The sequence below is a fragment of the Grampus griseus genome, assembly GCF_964374135.1.
Source record: "Grampus griseus genome assembly, chromosome: 16".
NCBI lineage: Eukaryota > Metazoa > Chordata > Mammalia > Artiodactyla > Delphinidae > Grampus > Grampus griseus.
Window position 1 is genome coordinate 46967408 of NC_139010.1, and position 21713 is coordinate 46989120.

At 39.8% G+C, this 21713-nt stretch overlaps 2 protein-coding genes across 5 annotated transcripts in view; one reads left to right on the top strand and one right to left on the bottom strand.

The window, feature by feature from the left end:
• Positions 1–21713, bottom strand: part of PRKG1 (protein kinase cGMP-dependent 1) — a gene marked incomplete at its 5' end in the record, with an annotated part of 1185104 nt that overhangs the window by 499780 nt on the left and 663611 nt on the right. The gene's annotated exons all lie outside the window — the stretch shown is intronic.
• CSTF2T (cleavage stimulation factor subunit 2 tau variant) lies at positions 7929–11939 on the top strand. The gene has a single exon (XM_082673892.1). It carries the CDS (start codon positions 7965–7967, stop codon positions 10137–10139), a length of 2175 nt encoding a protein of 724 aa, XP_082530018.1. The 5' UTR covers positions 7929–7964; the 3' UTR covers positions 10140–11939.

Genomic DNA, 21713 nt, shown 5'->3' on the forward strand with positions numbered 1-21713 from the left:
GCCATGTGAGGATACAGCTAGAAACTGGCCATCTGCAAGTCAAGGAGAGAGGTCTCTGGAGAAAGCAAACATGCCAGTATCTTGATCTCAGACTTCTAGCCTCCAGAAATGTGAGAAAATAAAATTTGATTGTTGAAGCCTCCCAATCTATGGTATTTTGTTATGGCAGCCCAAGCAGACAAATACATTGCTTGTGGGTTCTGAGAGGTAACAGTGTAGCATTAAAATACCATCCCCTGCTTTTGCTTATCAATGTTGGAGTTGGTTTCTGTACTTGTACCAAGAAGCACTAGTTACCACATTCCTATAAACATTGTATTTTACATGTTTATCCCATGTGTGACTCTGGGGGATCTAACTGTTTAATGGAAAATTTGAACTGACACTCCAAAGTAATGTTTTTTCAAGGATCGTTCAAATTGATAAAAAATCCAAAATACTTTCTGTGACGCTGGTTTTTGTTGTTGTCATTTTTAACAATCTGAGCCCCCAATCAAATATTTCAGAAAGACCTCTTTCCTGTAACTTGGTATAAATATAGGCTCGTTCTACAGGCCCGTCGAGCCTCAGAAGAGAGGTAGCAGCCTAACTTCTGAAGTGAATGGCAGTTCTGACACTTCTCTGAAGTTGGGTATTGGATTGTTCTGGTTACAGAAAAAAAGATTCACAAGTTGATAATCTTAAACAGTATGTCTTTTTCAGGGCTCTTACGTTTCCACAGTTTATGAGGACACTTCCTTCCTCTGTGTTCTTTCCGGTGATAGCCTGAAGCAGGAATAGGGAGCTCTGCTTCTTGCCCAATTAGTTCTGTTTTTCCCCGTTTGAATAAATGGCCTCTGTCTGCCAGTGAATGCTCGAAAGTAGTAGTTGTGCTGGACACGACTGTAAGCTCAAATAGGTATCCCATGTGCCAGACCAACACACTGTTGTATAAGCCTGGATCCTCCACAGTCAAAGTTCAGGCGGGCCCTTTTAATAATAATGAATAAGTGGAATTCCAGCCAACTAAATATTTGAAGAGTGCATTTCCTGATTTAGTATAAGAACTCAGTGAGCACCAAAAATGATCAGGAAAATTCTCATTGCACTGTCCTATGGAATTCAGCCTAAAAATTATCCATATTCAACTACAAATCTACCATAAACCAAAATGGCAATGTTATCCAAGGTTGTCTCTGTACAATTTTTTTAAAAATATCGTCTGACAACGGACCATTAGTTCACCCAATACAACCCCTTCAAAGATAAAAATGAAGATCTAAATTTTACCTGGATGAAAAAATGAAGATATACATTTAAAAATAAATAGCATTAGACTAAAATCTGAGTCTCTTTCCACTTAGGATGCTGCTTCTACCACAACAATTAATTTTACACAACAAAGGTAGATTAACAATTACCATACAAAATAAATAGTGATCAAAAACAAATACATAATTTATTCCATGCAAGAATTCAATACAGGTGATGTTATTGCCATTTAAGTGATGCAGAAATGGAAGCACAGTGAGTTTATGTAATTTGTCCAAGGCTACACAGTGACTTGTTGAATTAGACAGCTGACTCAAAGCTCTGATTAAAGTATGTATTCTTAACCCCTTCACTCTACTGCCTCTCAGAAGTGCTGAGAACAGTTTGGAAGGGAAACTCAGAAGCTCTAGATCCCATTACAAGCTAGGCCAGTAACCAGGCATCTGACCCCGGTTGAGTCCCTTGTCTTCCCTGAGCTTTATTTTCTTCACCTATAAAAAAAAAAAAAAAAAAAAAAAGAATGTGGTTGGACTACACAGGCCCACCCAGGGAGAATGTTTGGCTCTGTTCAGTAAAAGTGATTCATCTCACGTATAAGTAAATGAATTTTACTATTTGTTCATATTAAATACATTTTAAAATTTGGGAAAAATGTCACGGACCAATATTATTTTAGGTTTGAGAAATTTGGGCTCTTTCATTTTTATGGAAAATACATCATTACCTATCTAACTAGATGTATTTTAAAATCCTTATGTGATGTTTAACTATAGCCATGCAAATTGAAAAAGGAAACATTTTCTCAATTGCTTCAGTTTTTATACCTTATAGTCCATCTGTTGCCACAGCACTGATTGTGATATCAAAATTGCAATTAGTTACACTCAGAGACAATCAGGAAAAAGGCCAAGGGAGACTGTGTCCAGGTCTCAATAACCTGTGATTACCGTGAAATGGGAAGTTTAAAATCAAGAGACCTGGTTTCAGGCTACAGTTTTGCCACTTATTAGCTATGTGTCCTTGGGAAACTTATTTAATGGAATAATAATTTAAGAGCTTGAGTCAAATGATGTGTGGGCAAATCCTGGCTCTGCCAGTTAACATGGGCACACTGGTTAACTTCTCTGTGCCTCTGTTTCTTTAGCTATAAATTCAGACACTATGACTGCCTATCTCAGAGGGGTTGTTGGAAGGATTAAATAAAATGTTGTATTTTATAAAACATTTATCAAAGGGTCTCCTTCCTCTTAAGGGCTCAGAGTTAGGTATTATGACTAGTATCTGTATTTCGGGTGCGTCCATTGCTAGGTAAAGTTCTAAGTAACAGTTAAGTTTCTACATCTTTAAAATAAGGATGCAGTAGTATGTACCTCACATGATTGTTGTCAAGATCAGATGTGGGAAGCCAAAGAAATTATTTTGTAAACTGAAAGCCTTAAATTACCATTTGGTTAACATAAGTAAATTGTTATTGTAAAATGACCTTGTAATTATTTAAAAAATATTTACTGAGTGCTCAGAATATAAGACACTGGACTAAGCACTATGAAGAATATAAAACAGATGTGGGTTCTATGCTTAAGTGATAACACAAGAATATCAGTACCTCTAATGAAAGAAGATAATGGGTGTCAAATCCATACTCTAGTCCAAGTATTAAAAAGGATAGTCCAAGTGCAAAAGATATCCTGGAGAAGGATTGGATAAGATTGGTAGTCTTACATCTCTGCCATTATCATTCTATGTTCATATTTCAGAAAGATGAGAGAAAGTCTAGTGACTCTTAAATCAAGTTTACATTTCTGAATCTGATCTTCAAAACCTTTCGTAATCTGATCCAAAAGACAGTCTTCTATCGCACTGCTCACTAACTCTCTATTGGTTTCCTCTGAGGGCATCCAAAACACCAGGTTCCAATTTCATGTCTTGGCTATTCCAGGCTCCTGGCCTGTTCTCTGGATCTTCTGTTTGTACATACTAGATTATAACCCATCCCTTAAATCCCAGCTCCGTCAGGAAGTCTTCCCTGATGAGCTAGATCTTATCACTCTCTTCCATCTCTACACACTTTATTTACATATCTATTTTATCAAATAATAACCTGCAGGAATTATCACTGACCTAAAATAAAATGACAAGGGTCCTGACAGCAGGTCTCCATTCTGATTTGGGGCATGCTATTTAATGCCACAGGTTTCTTCTTATGTAAAATGAACTCTAGTGTCACTCCCATCATCTATTCAACATATAATAAGCACCCACCTGTGCTAATTAAGCTCTATCCTAGGGGCTGAGGATACAGTGGCAAAGAAGACAAAGTAACTATCTATCTATCTATCTGTCTGTCTATCTATGATTGTCTCCCTTTTAGCTCAGTGGTCCTCAAACATCAGGCTGCATCACAGAATCACCTGGGGAACTTGTTAAAACTACGTGTATACACACACACACACACACACACACACACACACACACACACACAAGTCCCTGATGCAGTAGGTTTGCAGTAGGGTCCCAAATTTTGCATCTCTAAGCTGAAGCTCATGCTACCGGCCCAGGGACCATACCTAGAGAGTCTGTTCTAGTGGAATGTCTATCTTTTTCATTGCTATATTGCCAATACTTAGAATAAATATTTATGTAATAAAAGAATAAATATAAGACACTGTTAATTGACAAGGGGGAGTCATACTCTTTCCTTTAAAGATGTTATAGAAGGAAAAGTACAATTCTACTAAAAGGTAGAAGGGTTTCTATCATCAGAAATGTTAAGATAAGGAATGGTTTATATCCAAAGGAAAATGAACTTACTTCCAACCTAGAGAAAGGAGGAAGAAGATTAGGGAGAACTTTGTGGAGTAGTATATTTGATCTATTCCTTGAAGGACCCATACATTTATTTTAAAAATGCCTATCATAGCTAAAAATATTTTAAGTAATTATCTTTGGAATTTGTCTAATTAATCTATGGTGAATCCTTTTTAAATCCTTCAAAGTCAACAGAATCTTTATATTCTGATGTAAGATTTGATATTTGGAAAAAGCTAAATATCATATTTTTGCCAAGTCTTGTCAGAAAGTCAGGTGATTTAGCTGCATAACTCTGTTCTTGGTTGTAAACAAGGTATACATTTGAGTTAAGGCACCAATTTTCTAGTATGACTTACAAATGGAGCCATGAAACAATTTCAGGGCAGTAGTTTAAAAATCATTTTGAACACTGGAAGCCTTGATGGATTAAGGTTATAGTTTCTGAAGGTGATTAGTTTGAAGAATGGCCCCCATTTGGCCGTATGCCCTGATATATTTGTTTAAAAATCACTCTTAGTATAGTTGGTATTTTGATGTAGTGAAAGAACTGATGTCTGAACATGAAAGATGCCATTTACATTTTTCTTCAGATTGCATACCGTGCTATAAATATCTAAAGTTTAAACGTTATGGAAACAAAGAAAGCAATGTAAACTGGAAGTTCTTCCAAGGCAGATCTGTGAAAAGTATGTTTTGGTACCAGGAGATATACAGGTTCCTAAGAACTCTTGGTAATTCTGGGCCACCCAGTTCACTAATAAATATTAGTTTATGTGTCCTGCTCATTGAGCTATGTGCTGGGTCACACTGGACCTCTATGAAGGGGTCCTATATCAAAACATTCTTCTAGTCTGGAATACGGGAACTAAAGAGAACATACAAGGCCTCTGACAAAAAGCACACTGTTACAGTCATGGCTTTTCCCTTCTTGTTTGTCCCCAGAGCTCCTCAGCTACTCTGTTCACCCATCTTTGAGCCCAGGGTTTCTTCAGGGTAGGGTCAGCATGTCCTAGCTCTACTAGGTCAGCATTAAAAGAGTAATAGATTTTTTTAAGAGCTCCCATATCTTATACCTTTTAACAGAGTGTACTAAGCTTAGTTTGGTCTGATACAAATGAAAAAAACCCAACACTTCAAGTCTCTTTGTTTAGACCAGTGATTCTTAAAGTGGGGTCCCCAGAGCAGCAGCATCACCTGAGAATCTGTTAGAAATGCAAATTCTCCAGTCCCACCCCAGAAATACTGAAGCAGAACTGGGGAGGGGAGGTGGTGAGGCCCAGCTACCTGACTTAACTAGCCATGGGTCTAGGTGGTTCTGACATATGCCAAAGTGTGAAGACCACTGGTTTAGATTTTATCAGCAGGGGCAGTAAAGAAACTCTCACTATCAGATAAGCTGCACGGACTTTTATGAACTTTACAACTTATTGTAATAGCCTATTATCATCCGCTTGATAACTACATTTAACATAAACACAATTACACATGTAATCGACATCTAAGTTGTCCTCGACAGAATGCATGTTAAAAGGTCGTGGCTTGGGGCTTCCCTGGTGGCGCAGTGGTTAAGAATCCACCTGCTAATGCAGGGGACATGGGTTTGATCCCACATGCCGCGGAGCAACTAAGCCCCTGCACCACAACTACTTAGCCTGCGCTCTAGAGCCCGTGAGCCACAACTACTGAGCCTGTGTGCCACAACTACTGAAGCCCACGTGCCTAGAGCCCGTGCTCCACAACAAGAGAAGCCACCGCAATGAGAAGCCTGCACACCACAACGAAGAGTAGTCCCCGCTCTCCACAACTAGAGAAAGCCCGCAGGCAGCAATGAAGACCCAATGCAGTCAAAAAAAAAAAAAAAAAAAAGTCATGGCTTTCTTAGTAAAGAAATGGTATGAAAAGGAGACAAATGAACCTAAGGAACTTGTTTTTAGTTTTCTGAAATGATGCCATCCTCAATTCCCCTCCACCCCTGCCCCACCTCAAATAAAAGAATCAGGGGGAAAAATATTACTATCAAGTAATACACTTTATCATTTGCAGATATAGGTTATCATACATCTTGAATGAATAGCTATGTCCAAGCCTGTTTTAAAGAACTATTAAAACACTTGAAGGTAAATGGATGCTTTGTCTGATTTGTAGCTAAACCCTCACACTCATTTCAGATCTATTCATTGAACTATGATACCCAAGATTCATAACACAATTTTTTGATGAAACGTAAAGTTTCATAATCTCCTCAAAAGGCATACATAGAATAAAATGATTCTCTGCTTAAAAGTTAAGACTTAGGCTCTGCAGCAGTACAGTTCATAGACATGTAATGCAATCTATATATGTAACTTTAATTTTTCTAAGTAACCACATAAAAAAAGTAAAATAAAATGAGTGATATTAATGTTAAATATATGTTTTGTTTAATCCAATGTACTAAACATATCACTTCAACATGAAAAAAATAAATTAGTGAGATATTTTTACATTTTTATACTTAGTCCTCAAAATCTTGCATGTATTTTACAAGTATAGTAAATCTCAGTTAGAATGCTAAATTTTAACTGAAAATACTTTTTATTTAGATTTAATAAATTTTATCATTGCAAAAGTAGATTCCTTACTCGTTGTTCCAAACATACTAAAAAGTTTTCCAAAAGCCTAAGTGAATATCAGTTTTTATATTAAAATTAATAAAAGTAATGAAATTAAAAGTTCAATTTCTCAATCACACTAGCCAATTTTCAAGTCCTCGACAGGCTACAAGTTGCTAGTAGCTACAATACGGGGCGGAGACGCTCTGGAGCTGTGAGGGACCAACCTGGGTAAGAATTCAGGCTTTGCCGGTTACCGGCTGCTTAGCAAATTACCCTCTCCAAGCTTCAATTCTATCGCCTGCTAAATAGGGGAAAGACCCACATTCCACATGTTTCAACTTCTGCCAGCAAAAATAGCAGCAGAAGAGAAACTAGTTTGTTTTCTCCTTCATAATAGAGGTGGCGAAATCATTTCATCAATTTATAATAATCAGAACCAATCTAAATGCCTACAGTATAAGAATGGTTAAATACTTTTAACTCATCCGCTGTAGCCCTAAAATTCAATTAATTATTATAATTAATATCGGTTAATATAATTAAGAAAAAGGTATCATTATGAATAGCTCGACTGCTGAGTGCGTGCACAAAGATAAACTTATAAGGACCAGACACCTATCGACAGCGGCTGCCTGAAGCAACAGGATGGGGGCGGGGATGGAGCTAGCACACGCCTTCAGTTTGTATTTCTGGGCAGTTATTGTCCAAAAATGCTTTTCTAAAAAGGAGCTATTACTTTTGTATTTTAATGGGAAAATCCCAAATCTGCTTTGAAACGACTACACTTTTCCCTCACTGTCTGCACTGTGATTTTAAATATAGCATAAATGTACTCTAATAAGGAGAAACTGCTGTGCGGAAATACTTTTATCAGAACGCAGAACACGCGCCCTTAATCTTTCAGTGAGCCGTTTCCCGCCAGGCAAACGGAAGCAAAACCGCCCTTGACGTCATGGGAGGCGGCCTCTCCTAGTTACCATGGTGAAGTCTACGCGGCCATATTTACTGTGGTCAGCCCGCACCAAGCTTTTTCCTAGCGCGGGTGGTGGCGCGCCGCGGAAATGTCTGCAGAATAAGAGATGAGAAACGAATCATAAGCCTCAGTGAAGGACCAGGGGCAGAATGCCTTAATCTAGTTAGTGGAACGTAGAGGTGCAGATGCCGCGGATTAGCGGAACGATTCAAGCAGACTAGTGCAGTTTCTGCCCGGACTTTGAAAGCCGCTTCCGTTGCGCGACGGAAGTGTGAGTCGCCAGAGGACGACTCTGGGAAGAATCCGCTGTCCGCTGTGTGTGCGCAACCGGAGTCATGTCGAGTTTGACGGTGAGAGACCCGGCAATGGATCGATCACTGCGTTCCGTGTTCGTGGGGAACATTCCGTATGAGGCAACTGAGGAGCAGTTGAAGGACATTTTCTCCGAGGTTGGTTCCGTTGTGAGTTTCCGGCTGGTATACGATAGAGAGACGGGAAAACCTAAGGGTTATGGTTTCTGCGAGTACCAAGACCAGGAGACCGCGCTTAGTGCCATGCGGAACCTTAACGGGCGGGAGTTCAGCGGGAGAGCGCTTCGGGTGGACAATGCTGCCAGTGAAAAGAACAAGGAGGAGTTAAAGAGCCTGGGGCCTGCAGCGCCCATCATTGACTCACCCTATGGGGACCCCATCGATCCAGAAGATGCCCCTGAGTCAATTACCAGAGCAGTCGCTAGTCTGCCCCCGGAGCAGATGTTTGAGCTGATGAAGCAGATGAAGCTCTGTGTCCAAAACAGTCACCAGGAAGCTCGAAATATGTTACTTCAAAACCCACAGCTGGCTTATGCGCTGTTGCAGGCTCAAGTAGTGATGAGAATCATGGATCCAGAGATTGCTCTGAAAATTCTGCATCGCAAAATACATGTCACACCACTCATCCCAGGCAAATCTCAATCCGTTTCTGGCCCTGGCCCTGGCCTTTGCCCAGGACCTAATGTTCTGCTGAACCAGCAGAATCCTCCAGCCCCTCAGCCTCAGCATTTGGCCAGAAGACCTGTGAAAGACATCCCTCCTCTGATGCAGACCCCTATCCAGGGTGGAATTCCAGCCCCGGGCCCAATTCCAGCTGCAGTTGCTGGCCCTGGCCCTGGCCCCTTAACTCCTGGTGGAGCAATGCAGCCCCAAGTTGGAATGCCAGGGGTTGGTCCGGTGCCCTTAGAGCGGGGACAGGTGCAGATATCAGATCCTAGAGCTCCTATGTCTCGTGGACCCATGACTGCTGGTGGCTTACCTCCTCGAGGACTGTTAGGGGATGCTCCAAATGACCCACGTGGAGGAACTTTGCTTTCAGTCACTGGAGAAGTAGAGCCCAGAGGCTATCTTGGCCCACCACATCAGGGCCCTCCAATGCACCATGCGTCTGGTCATGACAGCCGGGGCCCTTCCTCACATGACATGAGGGGAGGGCCATTAGCAGATCCCAGACTGCTCATTGGAGAACCCAGAGGACCCATGATAGATCAAAGGGGTCTACCTATGGATGGTAGAGGTAGCAGAGATTCTCGAGGGATGGAGACTCGAGCCATGGAAACTGAGGTCTTAGAGACACGAGTAATGGAGAGAAGAGGAATGGAAACCTGTGCAATGGAAGCCAGAGGGATGGAAGCGAGAGGCATGGATGCAAGAGGAATGGAGATGAGGGGCCCTGGCCCCAGTTCAAGAGGCCCTATGACTGGGGGAATTCAGGGTGCTGGTCCTATTAATATGGGGGCAGGTGGTCCTCAGGGACCCAGACAGGTCGCAAGCATTTCAGGGGTGGGAAATCCTGGAGCTGGCATGCAGGGGGCAGGTATGCAAGGAGCAGGCATGCAGGGGGCAGGTATGCAAGGAGCAGGCATGCAGGGGGCAGGTATGCAAGGAGCAGGCATGCAGGGGGCAGGTATGCAAGGAGCAGGCATGCAGGGGGCAGGTATGCAAGGAGCAGGCATGCAGGGGGCAGGTATGCAAGGAGCAGGCATGCAGGGGGCAGGTATGCAAGGAGCAGGCATGCAGGGGGCAGGTATGCAGGGGGCAGGCATGCAGGGGGCAGGTATGCAGGGGGCAGGCATGCAGGGGGCAGGTATGCAAGGAGCAGGCATGCAGGGGGCAGGTATGCAAGGAGCAGGCATGCAGGGGGCAGGCATGCAGGGGGCAGGTATGCAGGGGGCAGGCATGCAGGGGGCAGGTATGCAGGGGGCAGGCATGCAGGGGGCAGGCATGCAGGGGGCGAGTATACAAGGGACAGGCATGCAGGGAGCAAGCATGCAAGGGGCAGGCAAGCAAGGTGGAGGCCAGCCTAGCAGTTTTAGTCCTGGGCAGAGTCAGGTAACCCCACAGGATCAAGAAAAGGCAGCTTTGATCATGCAGGTTCTTCAACTGACAGCAGATCAGATTGCCATGCTGCCTCCTGAGCAAAGGCAGAGTATCCTGATTTTAAAGGAACAAATCCAGAAATCTACTGGAGCTTCTTAAAAGGTTTTAGAAAATACTTGGCAGTAGTCCCACAAAGGTTTTCTGTAGCATAGAGGATGGGTGGGTGCAGTAAGCTGACTTCGTATCCCCACCCTTGAATGATTAGGAGTTCCCTCCTCTCAGAACCTAATCTCATTTCTTGTAGTCTTCTTAGTTTTTAATTGTGGGGTAGGGGGAGGGGGGAAGTGGGTCTCTTCACTTTAATTCACTGTAAATAATACAAAAATAACTCTGAACATGATTATATTATACCAAATAAGATTACAAAGGATACGCAGCATTGTTAAAAGGGTCTACAAGGTGTTAAGTACGTTTTTAAAATACTGAGCAAAACAATGTGAAAACTGCACCTAAAGACTAAAAGGTGACCTGTTAAAATGGTAATGTACTAAGATAGTTTAACATGTTTGGTTGTATAAGAAAATAAAGACGTTTACCACAAAATTACAAGATAATAGTTTTTGGTAAGCCATTTAAAACACAGAATCCTATTTCAGGGGCAACAGAATGCTGAATTAGGTTAAGTACTGTACTATTTTGGAATTACTTCAGAATGTTAAGAGCTAAACAGATAATTCTCAACTTGTGGTATTGGAATTGTTTTTTTTTCTGAAGCTATGCTACCTGAAAAATCAAGGAATGCATCTGATGTGATGTTATTTCATTTATCCCATCTTTCAAGCAATATTTTGGCCTGGCCTTGTGCATGACAATTTTGCTGGGACAGTTCTTGGTCAATGAGGTTACTTAAATCTGCTCTGATGAGACTCTCTCTCTCAGTACCTTCCTATTTCTCAATAGTCTTCAAGCCCTAAATCTGAATAATTCTCTCACATCCTTCCCCAAAATCTGTGTAGGGACCAGTTGATCTGCATGAATTAAACATGGCATTGGATTTTTCATAAATAATGGAAGGTTTCATGCAGTAAAGCTCTCAGTTTTTTGGTAACTAGCTTCCATTACACAGATCTGTCTGGTCAACCAGAATCAGGAGTTAAAAATCTTAGTCTCGGCAACATTTAAAATGCCTCTTAATTTTCTTATTTCAAAATCTGCTTATCTGTCACCATTTTACCAGAATAATTGAAGCCCAGGTAGGTAAAGATATCCTTGTAGCCTGAAATCTGCTAAATTGGTTACTACTTTCCTTTTACAAGTAATAAAGCCATTTAATCCTAATATACATACCCATGAGACATATTTAAAAATCAGTAGGAAGGTGGGGCTTACCACAGTAACTTTAGAGCTACTACTTAATTTGTCTGTAAGCCTTGAGGATGTGGAGACAAACATTTGTGTGACAGAACAAATAGTAATAACAGAAGTATAAACACCTAAATAACCAGGTGATCTTACTCAGGAGAAGAAAAGCCAATACCTAATTACAGAGGAAAAAATTAATACAAGGAGAGAGCGGAGGCTTAGAAATTGAATTACTTTCCCGTTGCAAGGTTTTTACATCTTAAATGGATAATTCACTCTTTTTATAAAGTTTACCTCCCTACGATGTTTCCTGCTACTTATTTTACTCCTGTTTTATTGTTCATACTGTTAACTTCCCCATGTTTTCTATATGCTTCCCCTTATTGGAGGGGATAACTCTCCTTTACATGTATAGTAGTTCTGGTTAATACTAATTCAGAGTTGGCTTGATTACTTTGAAACTGTAGTTGCTTTATCTCAAAGCTTTCATTGAAAGGCTGTAACTGAAAACTATTAAATGTTGTGCTCTTTGTTATAGTAAAATCTCTGCATTGTTTAATGCAGACTAAATAAAAAGAATGTACAATGAAGGCTGAATTCAGTGTCTGATGTTCATTTTATTTTATTTTTTTTGTGGTACGCGGGCCTCTCACTGTTGTGGCCTCTCCTGTTGCGGAGCACAGGCTCCGGAAGCGCAGGCTCAGCGGCCATGGCTCACGGGCCCAGCCGCTCCGTGGCATGTGGGATCTTCCCGGACCGGGGCACGAAACCGTGTCCCCTGCATCGGCAGGCGAACTCTCAACCACTGCACCACCAGGGAAGCCCCATGATGTTTATTTTTAATAAATGTGTTATTCAAAAGTTATCTATTGAGAGTTCCATGGGGCCTGAATACTTTTTCTTTCAAATGAAAAAGGCAAATCTAAAGAAATTACAGGACTGAATGGAAATACCTTTTTTAAGATTCATTATCTATAAAGTCCCACAATTGAAATACCTATATATTTTATATGCCAATCATGTTTTTCTATAGTAGGTATCAGTAGCAACATCTTGGATACTCAGCTGTTAGGCTTCCTTTTGTTTGTATTCCCCACTGAGAACGCCTCTGTATCCCAGGAACACCTTACAGGTACTGTATCTTCATTACTGACAGCACTTGTTATATTGCAATGCACTATTTTACTTTTACTCTCTACCCCCCCCCCCACTTTTAATAGACTGAATATGGACTGTCTTACTCATTTCTATATTCTCCATAGCAAAAATTGCAGGTGAGAAGGAAGGACAAAACATTTTATCAGAGTTTTCGTGGGAAAAAAAAATCCTGTTAAGAGCATGTGAATTTCCCTACAAAGGATTTAAATTCCACACAGAACAAATGAGCTATAACAACTATTTGCATTAGAAAATAAATTAGAAACAGATAATACAAGCAATCTCCTATACTCTGATAAACTGAATAAAATCGGTTCTCTCATTTCCAATTCACGCATGGTCTGACTGTTCCAGTACTGATGTATACAAGCAGTGCATGTCTGCTACAATCAGAATCGTGTTTTACTACGTAATTGTTGGTTATAATCCTGGCATCCTGCATTTTCCCAAATATGGATAGACTAAAATGAAAGCAAATTGATTCATAATAACAACAGTTGAAGACAGTGGGGTGAAACGCTGATTTGCAAATGCCTCTTTATGGCTTTTTCCTCTTGAGCAGTGCATATTGTTTGGAAATAAACCATCAGCTTTAATCAGTGCCTGCTCATAGCCCTTTCCCTCTTACATTACTGATTAATATCAAAACACATTTTAATGGTGGTGGTATCCCAAGACTAATGATTTGGTACCATTTGATAAGATAGAAGCCAATGTGAATCTCAGGTGAAGGTAGCCTAATCGAAGTAAGATCGTGTATGACTTTTCAACTCCTCAGAATTCTAAAGGTAGAAAGCATTTTTTTTTTTTTTTTAAAGAAGAACCTTAATATAATCACAGCTTCCAAAGCTTCTTGCTTTTCCATGCTGTGATGGGACATTAGCTAAGCACACAGAACCTGATTTCCTATGGTGTGTCAGGCCAGTCTCTTAGGGCTGATGAGGTCTAAGGATAATTACGTGCAACAACCTACTGTGGCAGATAAACTGAATTATCAGTTACATCTCACAGTCTTCTCACAAAAGAATATGTCAGCCTCTCAGTGCTTTACACTGCCGGCTAATCGCCAGACAGATTTCTGCTTGGAGCTTGCTTTTCTCATCAGTCTTTTGTCAAGAATGCTCTAGGGTCAAGACTTAATTCATTTTAAGGAAATGAATATATTCAAACTAATTAATAATTACTAATATTATTGTTAAATATTATTGATAATGTGACTATTACATGATATTGGTATCTAATATGCTAATATATTTCACATGTATATGTGTATTTCAGATCTTAACTGAACCAGATCTTTTAATATTTTCATTTGCTTCTGTCATCTTAAAACAAAAGTTTTACCCCCATGGTTGAAAATATCAGCTTCACAGATATTCATATTACAAATTACCTTTCTCATGAAATGTTAACGGACGTGTTTCTTCTAGATATTTTTGTACCACAATATAAAGCTTATGCCAGTAAAGGACATGTAGTGTATCAAAAGTGACTTTCGGGTAGCACTGTCAAAAATAATAAACCTGGTGCTTATTAAATGCTGTACATAAAAATACCAAACTATTTACCTAAAAAGAGAACCGAGGGCTTCCCTGGTGGCGCAGTGGTTGAGAGTCCTCCTGCCGATGCAGGGGACACGGGTTCGTGCCCCGGTCTGGGAAGATCCCACGTGCCGCGGAGCGGCTGGGCCTGTGAGCCATGGCGGCTGAGCCTGCGCGTCCGGAGCCTGTGCTCCGCAAAGGGAGAGGCCACAAGAGTGAGAGGCCCGCGTACCGCCCAAAAAAAAAAAAAAGAACCGAGATGTTCTGCTTGATGATAACTCTTTATAACTAGGAGTTGATTTAGTTCCCAAAGGTAGGTGACTAATTATCAAGGAGTTAGGATAAAATATATAACTTTTTCAACTGTAATCTATTTTGTATTATTCAATATGTATAAAATCTGCAGACATTTGAAATCCATCTCATATGTGTCACAAAGCTTGGTCATTTAAAAAAATCTTATCTGCTTGGTTTCTTATTTGTTGTCTTTCACAAAGGTAGAATGGTTAATTTCTTGGGCATCAAGAAATGAAGCCAGCAGTTTCCTCCAAATTATTTTGTTTATTTAATTAGCTGTGTTAATCAAAATTCTGTCTTATTACATTACTAATATTCTTCGGTGATTCTACTGCAAAAGCCTATAGGCCACTTCAGTGTACCCGCCAGCCTTTGATTGCTTTCCTACCTGAGTGGATTTGAAGCAACTTGTACCTGTTTAGGAATCTACTTATGTATTTATCCTCGGACATTCCACAGAACAAAATACATCTGCAATAACACACTTTCCAGTTCCATCTTAAAGGTTCACCTTAATAACATTCAAAACATGAGCCACATTAAAAATCATATATTTGAATTAATGTGATGGAAGGGCCTATACAGGGCTAGATTGGTGCCCTAATCTTCAAAAAGTCATATTCTATATCCCAAATGTCACCCTTGGGCACATGTCAAATAATAACAGCAATACAAATAAGAAGGACTAAAAAAATTGCCAGACACAAACCTGGCTCTAAGAGAGTAAACACAACCATTGCCTATTAATAGAATATATTTCCTATCTTTAGGTAATCCTTTAGCCAAAATGATCTCATCATTTTACATGTATCAGTCATCAATCAGAGAGAAAGATCTTCATCTATTTTAAGAAACAGAGAAATTACAGTATTGAAATCTCTAGAATCACATATCTCCCCCCATCCCACCACCATTAATTTTGTCAAAGTTTTGTCCTGTAGAAGCTTTAAATGTCTTTGGACAAGGGACGCCAAATCTGTGGCCTGTGGGCCAATTGAGCCTGCAGATATGTTTTGTTTGACCAGCCAAGGTTCTCAAAACTTTTGAATTTGAATGCATTTAGGTACAGCATATATCCTCCTATTTGTCCACGAGCCCAGCTTTTCCCTGGATCTTATGCTAGGTTTGATTCACACAATTACTTGCCAGTCCTTGTAATACTTGGAGTTTACAACTCCTGCTTTTACTCTGTATAAAAACACAGCTATTAGATTTGATTGAAATGTTTAGTGCTTGTTTTTTAGATACCACATGTCGGTGAAATCATACAGTATTTGTCTTTCTCTGTCTGATTTATTTCATTTAGCATAATACCCTCTAGGTCCAACCATGTTGTCACAAATGGCAAGATTTCATTTGGTTTTTTATCGGTGAGTAATATTCCACTGTATACATATGCCACATCTTCTTTATCCATTCATCTATACAAGGACACTTAGGTTGCGTTTCTATCTTGGCTACTGCAAACAGAAGAAATCTTGAAACCATAAAATCAGCATGCTTATGTTTCAGTGAGAATAAACTGTCAATAGAATTCTGCTGCTAAATATTTTTCAAACATCATCTACATATTCCTATGTACCAAAAAGAAAGGACCAATATAACCAAAGCAGTTAAAAGTAACTGCCCAGCATTTATTCTGTTAATTTATTTTCAGTAGAGTTATTGAAAATGGCATCAAAACTGTATGCTGTAATCTGGGCCTTTAAACTTGGTCTTTGAACCTGATCATAATTAAGGGTACAAATTAACCAAATCAACATTTGTAAATTAAACAAATAATGTTTTTTCCCCTTAAAGGAAAGTTTACATTGAGTTTATTGACTGAACTCTAAACATTTCTAGCAAACAACAATTTAAATGCAAATCAAGGCCTTTCAAGAAGTGATATCAAAGCATCATTGTGAAGCTGTGAAGATGGCCTTGGAACATGTGAATCTGAATCTCTCCTTTTCACACGTGTTCAGACTACTTGTATTCTAGTAATCTGGCACTTGGTTTGCCTAGAGGGAAGACAAAAGTTGCTTAACTAGAATGTTTTGTGAGTTGGAAGTGAAATGATTTATAGGATCTTTGGTTGGTGGGGATTTTGTTGTCATTGTTTTCAGATAAACAGGTTTTAGCAATTCCTCCCTAGTTAGTGCCTCTGCTGGGAAGTGCAAACTAGGCAAACTCGTTGAGCCTTGAACAACAATGACCTTGGTTTAAAATGACCCAAAGCTGCCCCTCCTGAGGAATTAGAGCTGGATTATCCTGGGGAGAAAAGAGGCTTTTCTGCATCTCTTGTCCATTGTCCTTTTTGCCTAGGATGATTCATAAAGAGAAGGAAGATAGATGAGCTGGCCACTGACCCAGCCGGGGTCAGCCAAGGCAGGATTGTGAAAACTCATCTCCTGTGATCACTGTGATGAAGTTGAGCAAATTATCAGGGCTGGAAAATGGTGTTTCAACCCAAATTCACTCTTCAAAAAGAGAAGAAGGAACTGGGGGGTGGGGGAGTGGAGGTTTAACTTTTTTTTTTCACTGAAGCCCTGCCAGAAATGCAGACCTACTTGACATGAAAGATGGTGGCTGCCGCCCCCAGCGAGCAGTGCCCTCTCCAGCTCATCCTGTCCCTCAGTGTGTCTTTTGGGTCTTACCTGCCATACCACTAAAGGCTTTTTTTGTTTTGTTTTAATAAGAAAAGGAAGAAAAATTCACTTAAGTTGATATAGACCTGGAATATTATTGTTTAAAATATTTTTACTCTAATACGCATTTTTATTTACACAGTGATCAAATATTTTGAAGTGATGACATGAGCCTGTAATAGTGGAATTTCAGGCTTCAGCCACAAGACTGGAGTAGGGGAGATATTTGTTTTTGAGGGAGGAATGTGGTAGCAAGGGCCTTTCAAAGGCTCCAGAACTAACACAGATGTCAGTCATAAGTTCCATGCCCTCTTCTGGAAGGTTGAGTCATGGTTAATACATAAAAAGCTTCTATCGGGCTTCCCTGGTGGCGCAGTGGTTGAGAGTCCGCCTGCCAATGCAGGGACATGGGTTCGTGCCCCGGTCCGGGAAGATCCCACATGCCGCGGAGTGGCTGGGCCCGTGAGCCATGGCCGCTGAGCCTGCGCGTCCGGAGCCTGTGCTCCACAACGGGAGAGGCCACAACAGTGAGACGCCCACGTACCGCAAAAAAAAAAAAAAAAAAAAGCTTCTATCAAGGAGCTACCTAATGCCAGGCACTTGACAAACATCATCTCCAAGCTGACTAAAATCTGGAGGCAGTAGGAAGAAATATGCTTAGAGAAGTTATCTAGTTTGCCCTCAGTCACATACCTTGTAGGAGGTTGAAGCACCAGTGAATCTAAGTCTGTGCAACTCTCAAGCCCTGCTCTTCCCCATCACATCATTCTGCTTTAAGAAGGAGGTAGTGAGGAGACAGAACAGCTTTCACACTAGGGACTGAATGTGAAGAATGTCAGGCATCGTTTCTACTAAGTGACGAAGTTAATCACAGTCTAGAAAAAGTGATTTTTAGGCAATAGTGAAAGATGTATAAAATCAATCTTTTGTCCTTATTTTTTCTTCCTCCCAAGAATCAAGTACTAAACCTGGGCTTTGGTAGAATAGAGAGGGGAAAATGAAATACAAAACTAGAATGAAAACATATTATATGGAATTATAGTAAATCATTTACAAGAAATATATAAAAAAGATTATCTTCTGGAGAGTTCTAGTCAACATCTCATTTAAACAATACTGAGATTTATGCTTCCTGTCATCTTTTAAAAAAATTAATAATATACAGTTTACATACCATAAAATTTACCCATTTAAAGCATTCGATGCAATGTTTTTTAGTATATTCATAGAGTTGTGCAACCATTATGACAACCTAAATATAGAACACATTCATCACCTCAAAAAGAAACCTTGAACTCATTAGCCTCACTTCTTACTCTCACTCATCTCTCCATTCAGCCCTAGGCAACCAGTGATCTGCTTTCTATCTCCAAAAAAACAGTGCTGCTATCAACATTTATTTGCAAGTTACTGTGTGCCCATTTGTTTAATTTCCCTTGGGTATATACCTAGAATTGCTCCATCATATGATAACTCTATGTTAATGCTTAGAGGAACTGTCAGACTGTTTTCCAAAGTGGCTGCACTGCTTTATATCCCCACCCGCAACAAATGAGTGTTCCAGTTTCTCCACATCTTTGTCAACACTTGTTAATTTATTTTTATTATAGCCATGAGAGTGTGTGTGAAGTGGAACCTCCCTGTAGTTTTGATTTGCATCTCCTTGATGGCTAATGATGTGCTTGTTAGCTATTTGTATATCTTCTTTGGAGAAATGCCTATTCCATGTAATCTATTTACTATAAGTAAAATGTATAAATAAAATGTTTTATGATTTCAGCATTTCTATCGTAGGTAACAGATCGTCAGATGACCATTTCTAAATCAGGAAGAAAATTAGTTCTTTCGTGATTTAAGAAGTGACCTGAAATAGGAGGAGTCAAGTTACAGTAGTAGAAGCGACAGTTTTCAGTTATGTTCCTATACCCTTTTGGAAAATGTAGGTTAGAATTATCATGGCTTATATCTCTTGGTGGGGTTTAGGACACGTGAGCCCCAAATATGTCACCTTGGCATACTGAATGCTTTAAGCTGAAGAAGTATGAAAAAATGGCAGAAGCAGGAAGGTCACTTTGACCTTCCTCCTTCTCCCCATAAAACCCTCCTGTGAGAGGTGCCTCCCTATACCCCGAGGAAAGGGGCATCCTTATCTCTGAAGACAAAGAGATGCTGAGAAGAACAAACAGGACTTGCTAAGTTTCCCCCAGTTTGCACTTGACTCATACCCTTCTGACCCATCATATTTCTACAGGACTGTCCACTCTTCATCAAACTACTCAGGTCTGTTTCTTTGGGTCTTCATTTCCTTATGAAGAGTCCTGTGTTACGTAAAACGTGTATTAAATCAATTCGGTTATGTTTTTCGCCTGTTAATCTTGGTCAGTTTAATTTTCAGACCCAGCTAGGGACCCTAAGAGGGCTGAGGAAAACTTTGTCCTCTCCTCCAAGGTGAAGACATTAGTTGACTCTGAAGGGAACAGAGGGTGTTTTTCCAGGGAGGCAATGCAGTACTGTAACAGAGAGCACGGTCTCTCCCTGTGTTTAAAGTCTGTCTCCAGCAATACTACCTATGTGACCCATTTCTCTTTCTCACTTTCTGTCCACTGAGCTAACTACCTCCTAGCATGGTTGAGAGAACTGTTTAGTAGCACACTTTGCACCATGCCTACTCTTGATATGTGCTAGATATTGGTATTATCCCTAAAAAAATAAAACTGGGGACACAGAAACCATAAGAGCAACATGAAAACATGACCCAGCTCTGTTTATTGCTCTGTACGCCCTGAAAAAAAAAAGAGAGAGAGAGGAATAGAGCATGGGAGGAATTAGCTCGGCTATGAGGACCTCCACTTTAGGAGAAAAAAGAAAGAACTCCCAAGAAAAGTCTACTGCCAGAGAAGGAGGCATTTTAAACCAGAGTGATCTGATCTGTGATTTCGATGAAAAGCCTGTAAGATCAGGAGAGGGAAAGAAAAATATCACCTCTCTCCTTACCACATTCTTTGTATTTCCTTATATAGTAAAGCCATATTTTGTACAAGAAGAAATCTAATACAACTTTACAAAGGTGAAGGCAATCTTATGTTGAAAAACCTTCTAACAGCTGACTCTGTTTGGCCCAAGAGGTTTCAAGCTCCTGAAATCTTGTTTTAGACAAACCAATAGAAATGGAATCACGGTTTTATCTCGTGTGAGCTTTTATGGCTTATATATTTCTATTTCCTATAATTTTATCCAGTACAATACAGGAAAGATTTTAGAAAATGTGTTCCTCTTAATCTAAAGGAAACTTTAACAATGCAATAAAAAAAGTTTGAGAAAATATTTGCACTATAGTGTTATATTTAGGGTACATGTATCTTAACTGTTTGTTTTGTAAAGCTCAGCCCTTTCTTCATGCTTTCAAAGATGATACACTATATGCTATACTATCATACACTATTATGCTATACTATCATTTAAAGCTTTCAGCATAAATGCACCAAAATATTATGATTTAATCAATCCCCATTTAGTATTCTGTGCTTTATACATATCAAGTGTTCCTCAGCCTGACTTAAGAAAATGATTCTACAGAATTATAGACATGTATTGGAAAAAGCTTTTACAAAATACAGCCAGCTTAAGTAAAGAGTGTTAACGTATACAAATCCTATAAATATGCTTATTTTGCCAAAAATTGGAAACTACCACAATACTGAATTACATTGAAATTCAAAGTTACAGATCTTTTTTTAGTGGCAGGCGACTTGTATTGAGGAACTCTTAATGAGTATCCTCTTCTCTAACGTTCACTTGGCATTAATTTAGCAAATACATTTTGGTTTCAATAAGCAAATTTATGTCAAAGTATTCATCATGTTTTGAAGCGTATTTACTTATGACTACCATATTTCTTCTCAAAATTTTACTTTAAAAAAGCAAGAGCAAAATGGGTAAATTTCCAGTTTATGAACTTGTTACTATATCATTAAATCTAATATTCTATATCAATGCTTGCAATATGGCAGCCACTAGCTACATGTGGCTACTGAAAACTTAAATTGTGTTTAATGAGACTGAGAAAGCGAATTTGAAATTATTCAAATTTAATTAATTAATTGATTAGTTTCCACATGTGGCTAACAGCTAGCATACTGGGTAGCACAAACTTAGAGGACGTGAGTTACTTTATGGCTAGATATCATTCTGGGTAATGGTTCAAAAATCACAGATAGATCACCTGACTGGGTATTTCCACTACGAATCTGCAGTGTTAACAGCATCATTAAAACTGCTAGTCAATAATTAGTGCCCATGCACTTAGATCAATAAATACACCACCTCTTGTGCCATAGATTCTCACACAACATGTAGTATTCAGAAGACAAGAAGTAAAAGTATACATAGTTCATTGTATTCACTTATTCTTTCAGGGAGTATTTATCTAACGCTCCCCATGTGTCAGGCAATGAGGAATCAACACAATAGAAAAGAACACTGATCTTACATTTATTCAGCATCTATTTCGTCCCAGGTACTCTGAGCATATACTTTGCCCTGAGGGAGTTTAGTCTAGAGGGGAGAGCCCCCAAAATAGAGGGCAGTACAGGGCACTATAGCACTGCAATACGATAGCAGCACAATTAGAAGAATCTGAAAGCAGTCAGGGAAGTTTTCTTGCAGCAGAACTGAGTTTTGAAGACTGACGGGTTAGTGAGGAACCATTCTGGGCAGAGGACTTGTCTGAGCCAAGGTGCTGCAAT

Bases quoted from the DNA above. Each gene is read 5' to 3' on its own strand.
- CSTF2T (XM_082673892.1), top strand. From the start codon at position 7,965: ATGTCGAGTTTGACGGTGAGAGACCCGGCAATGGATCGATCACTGCGT.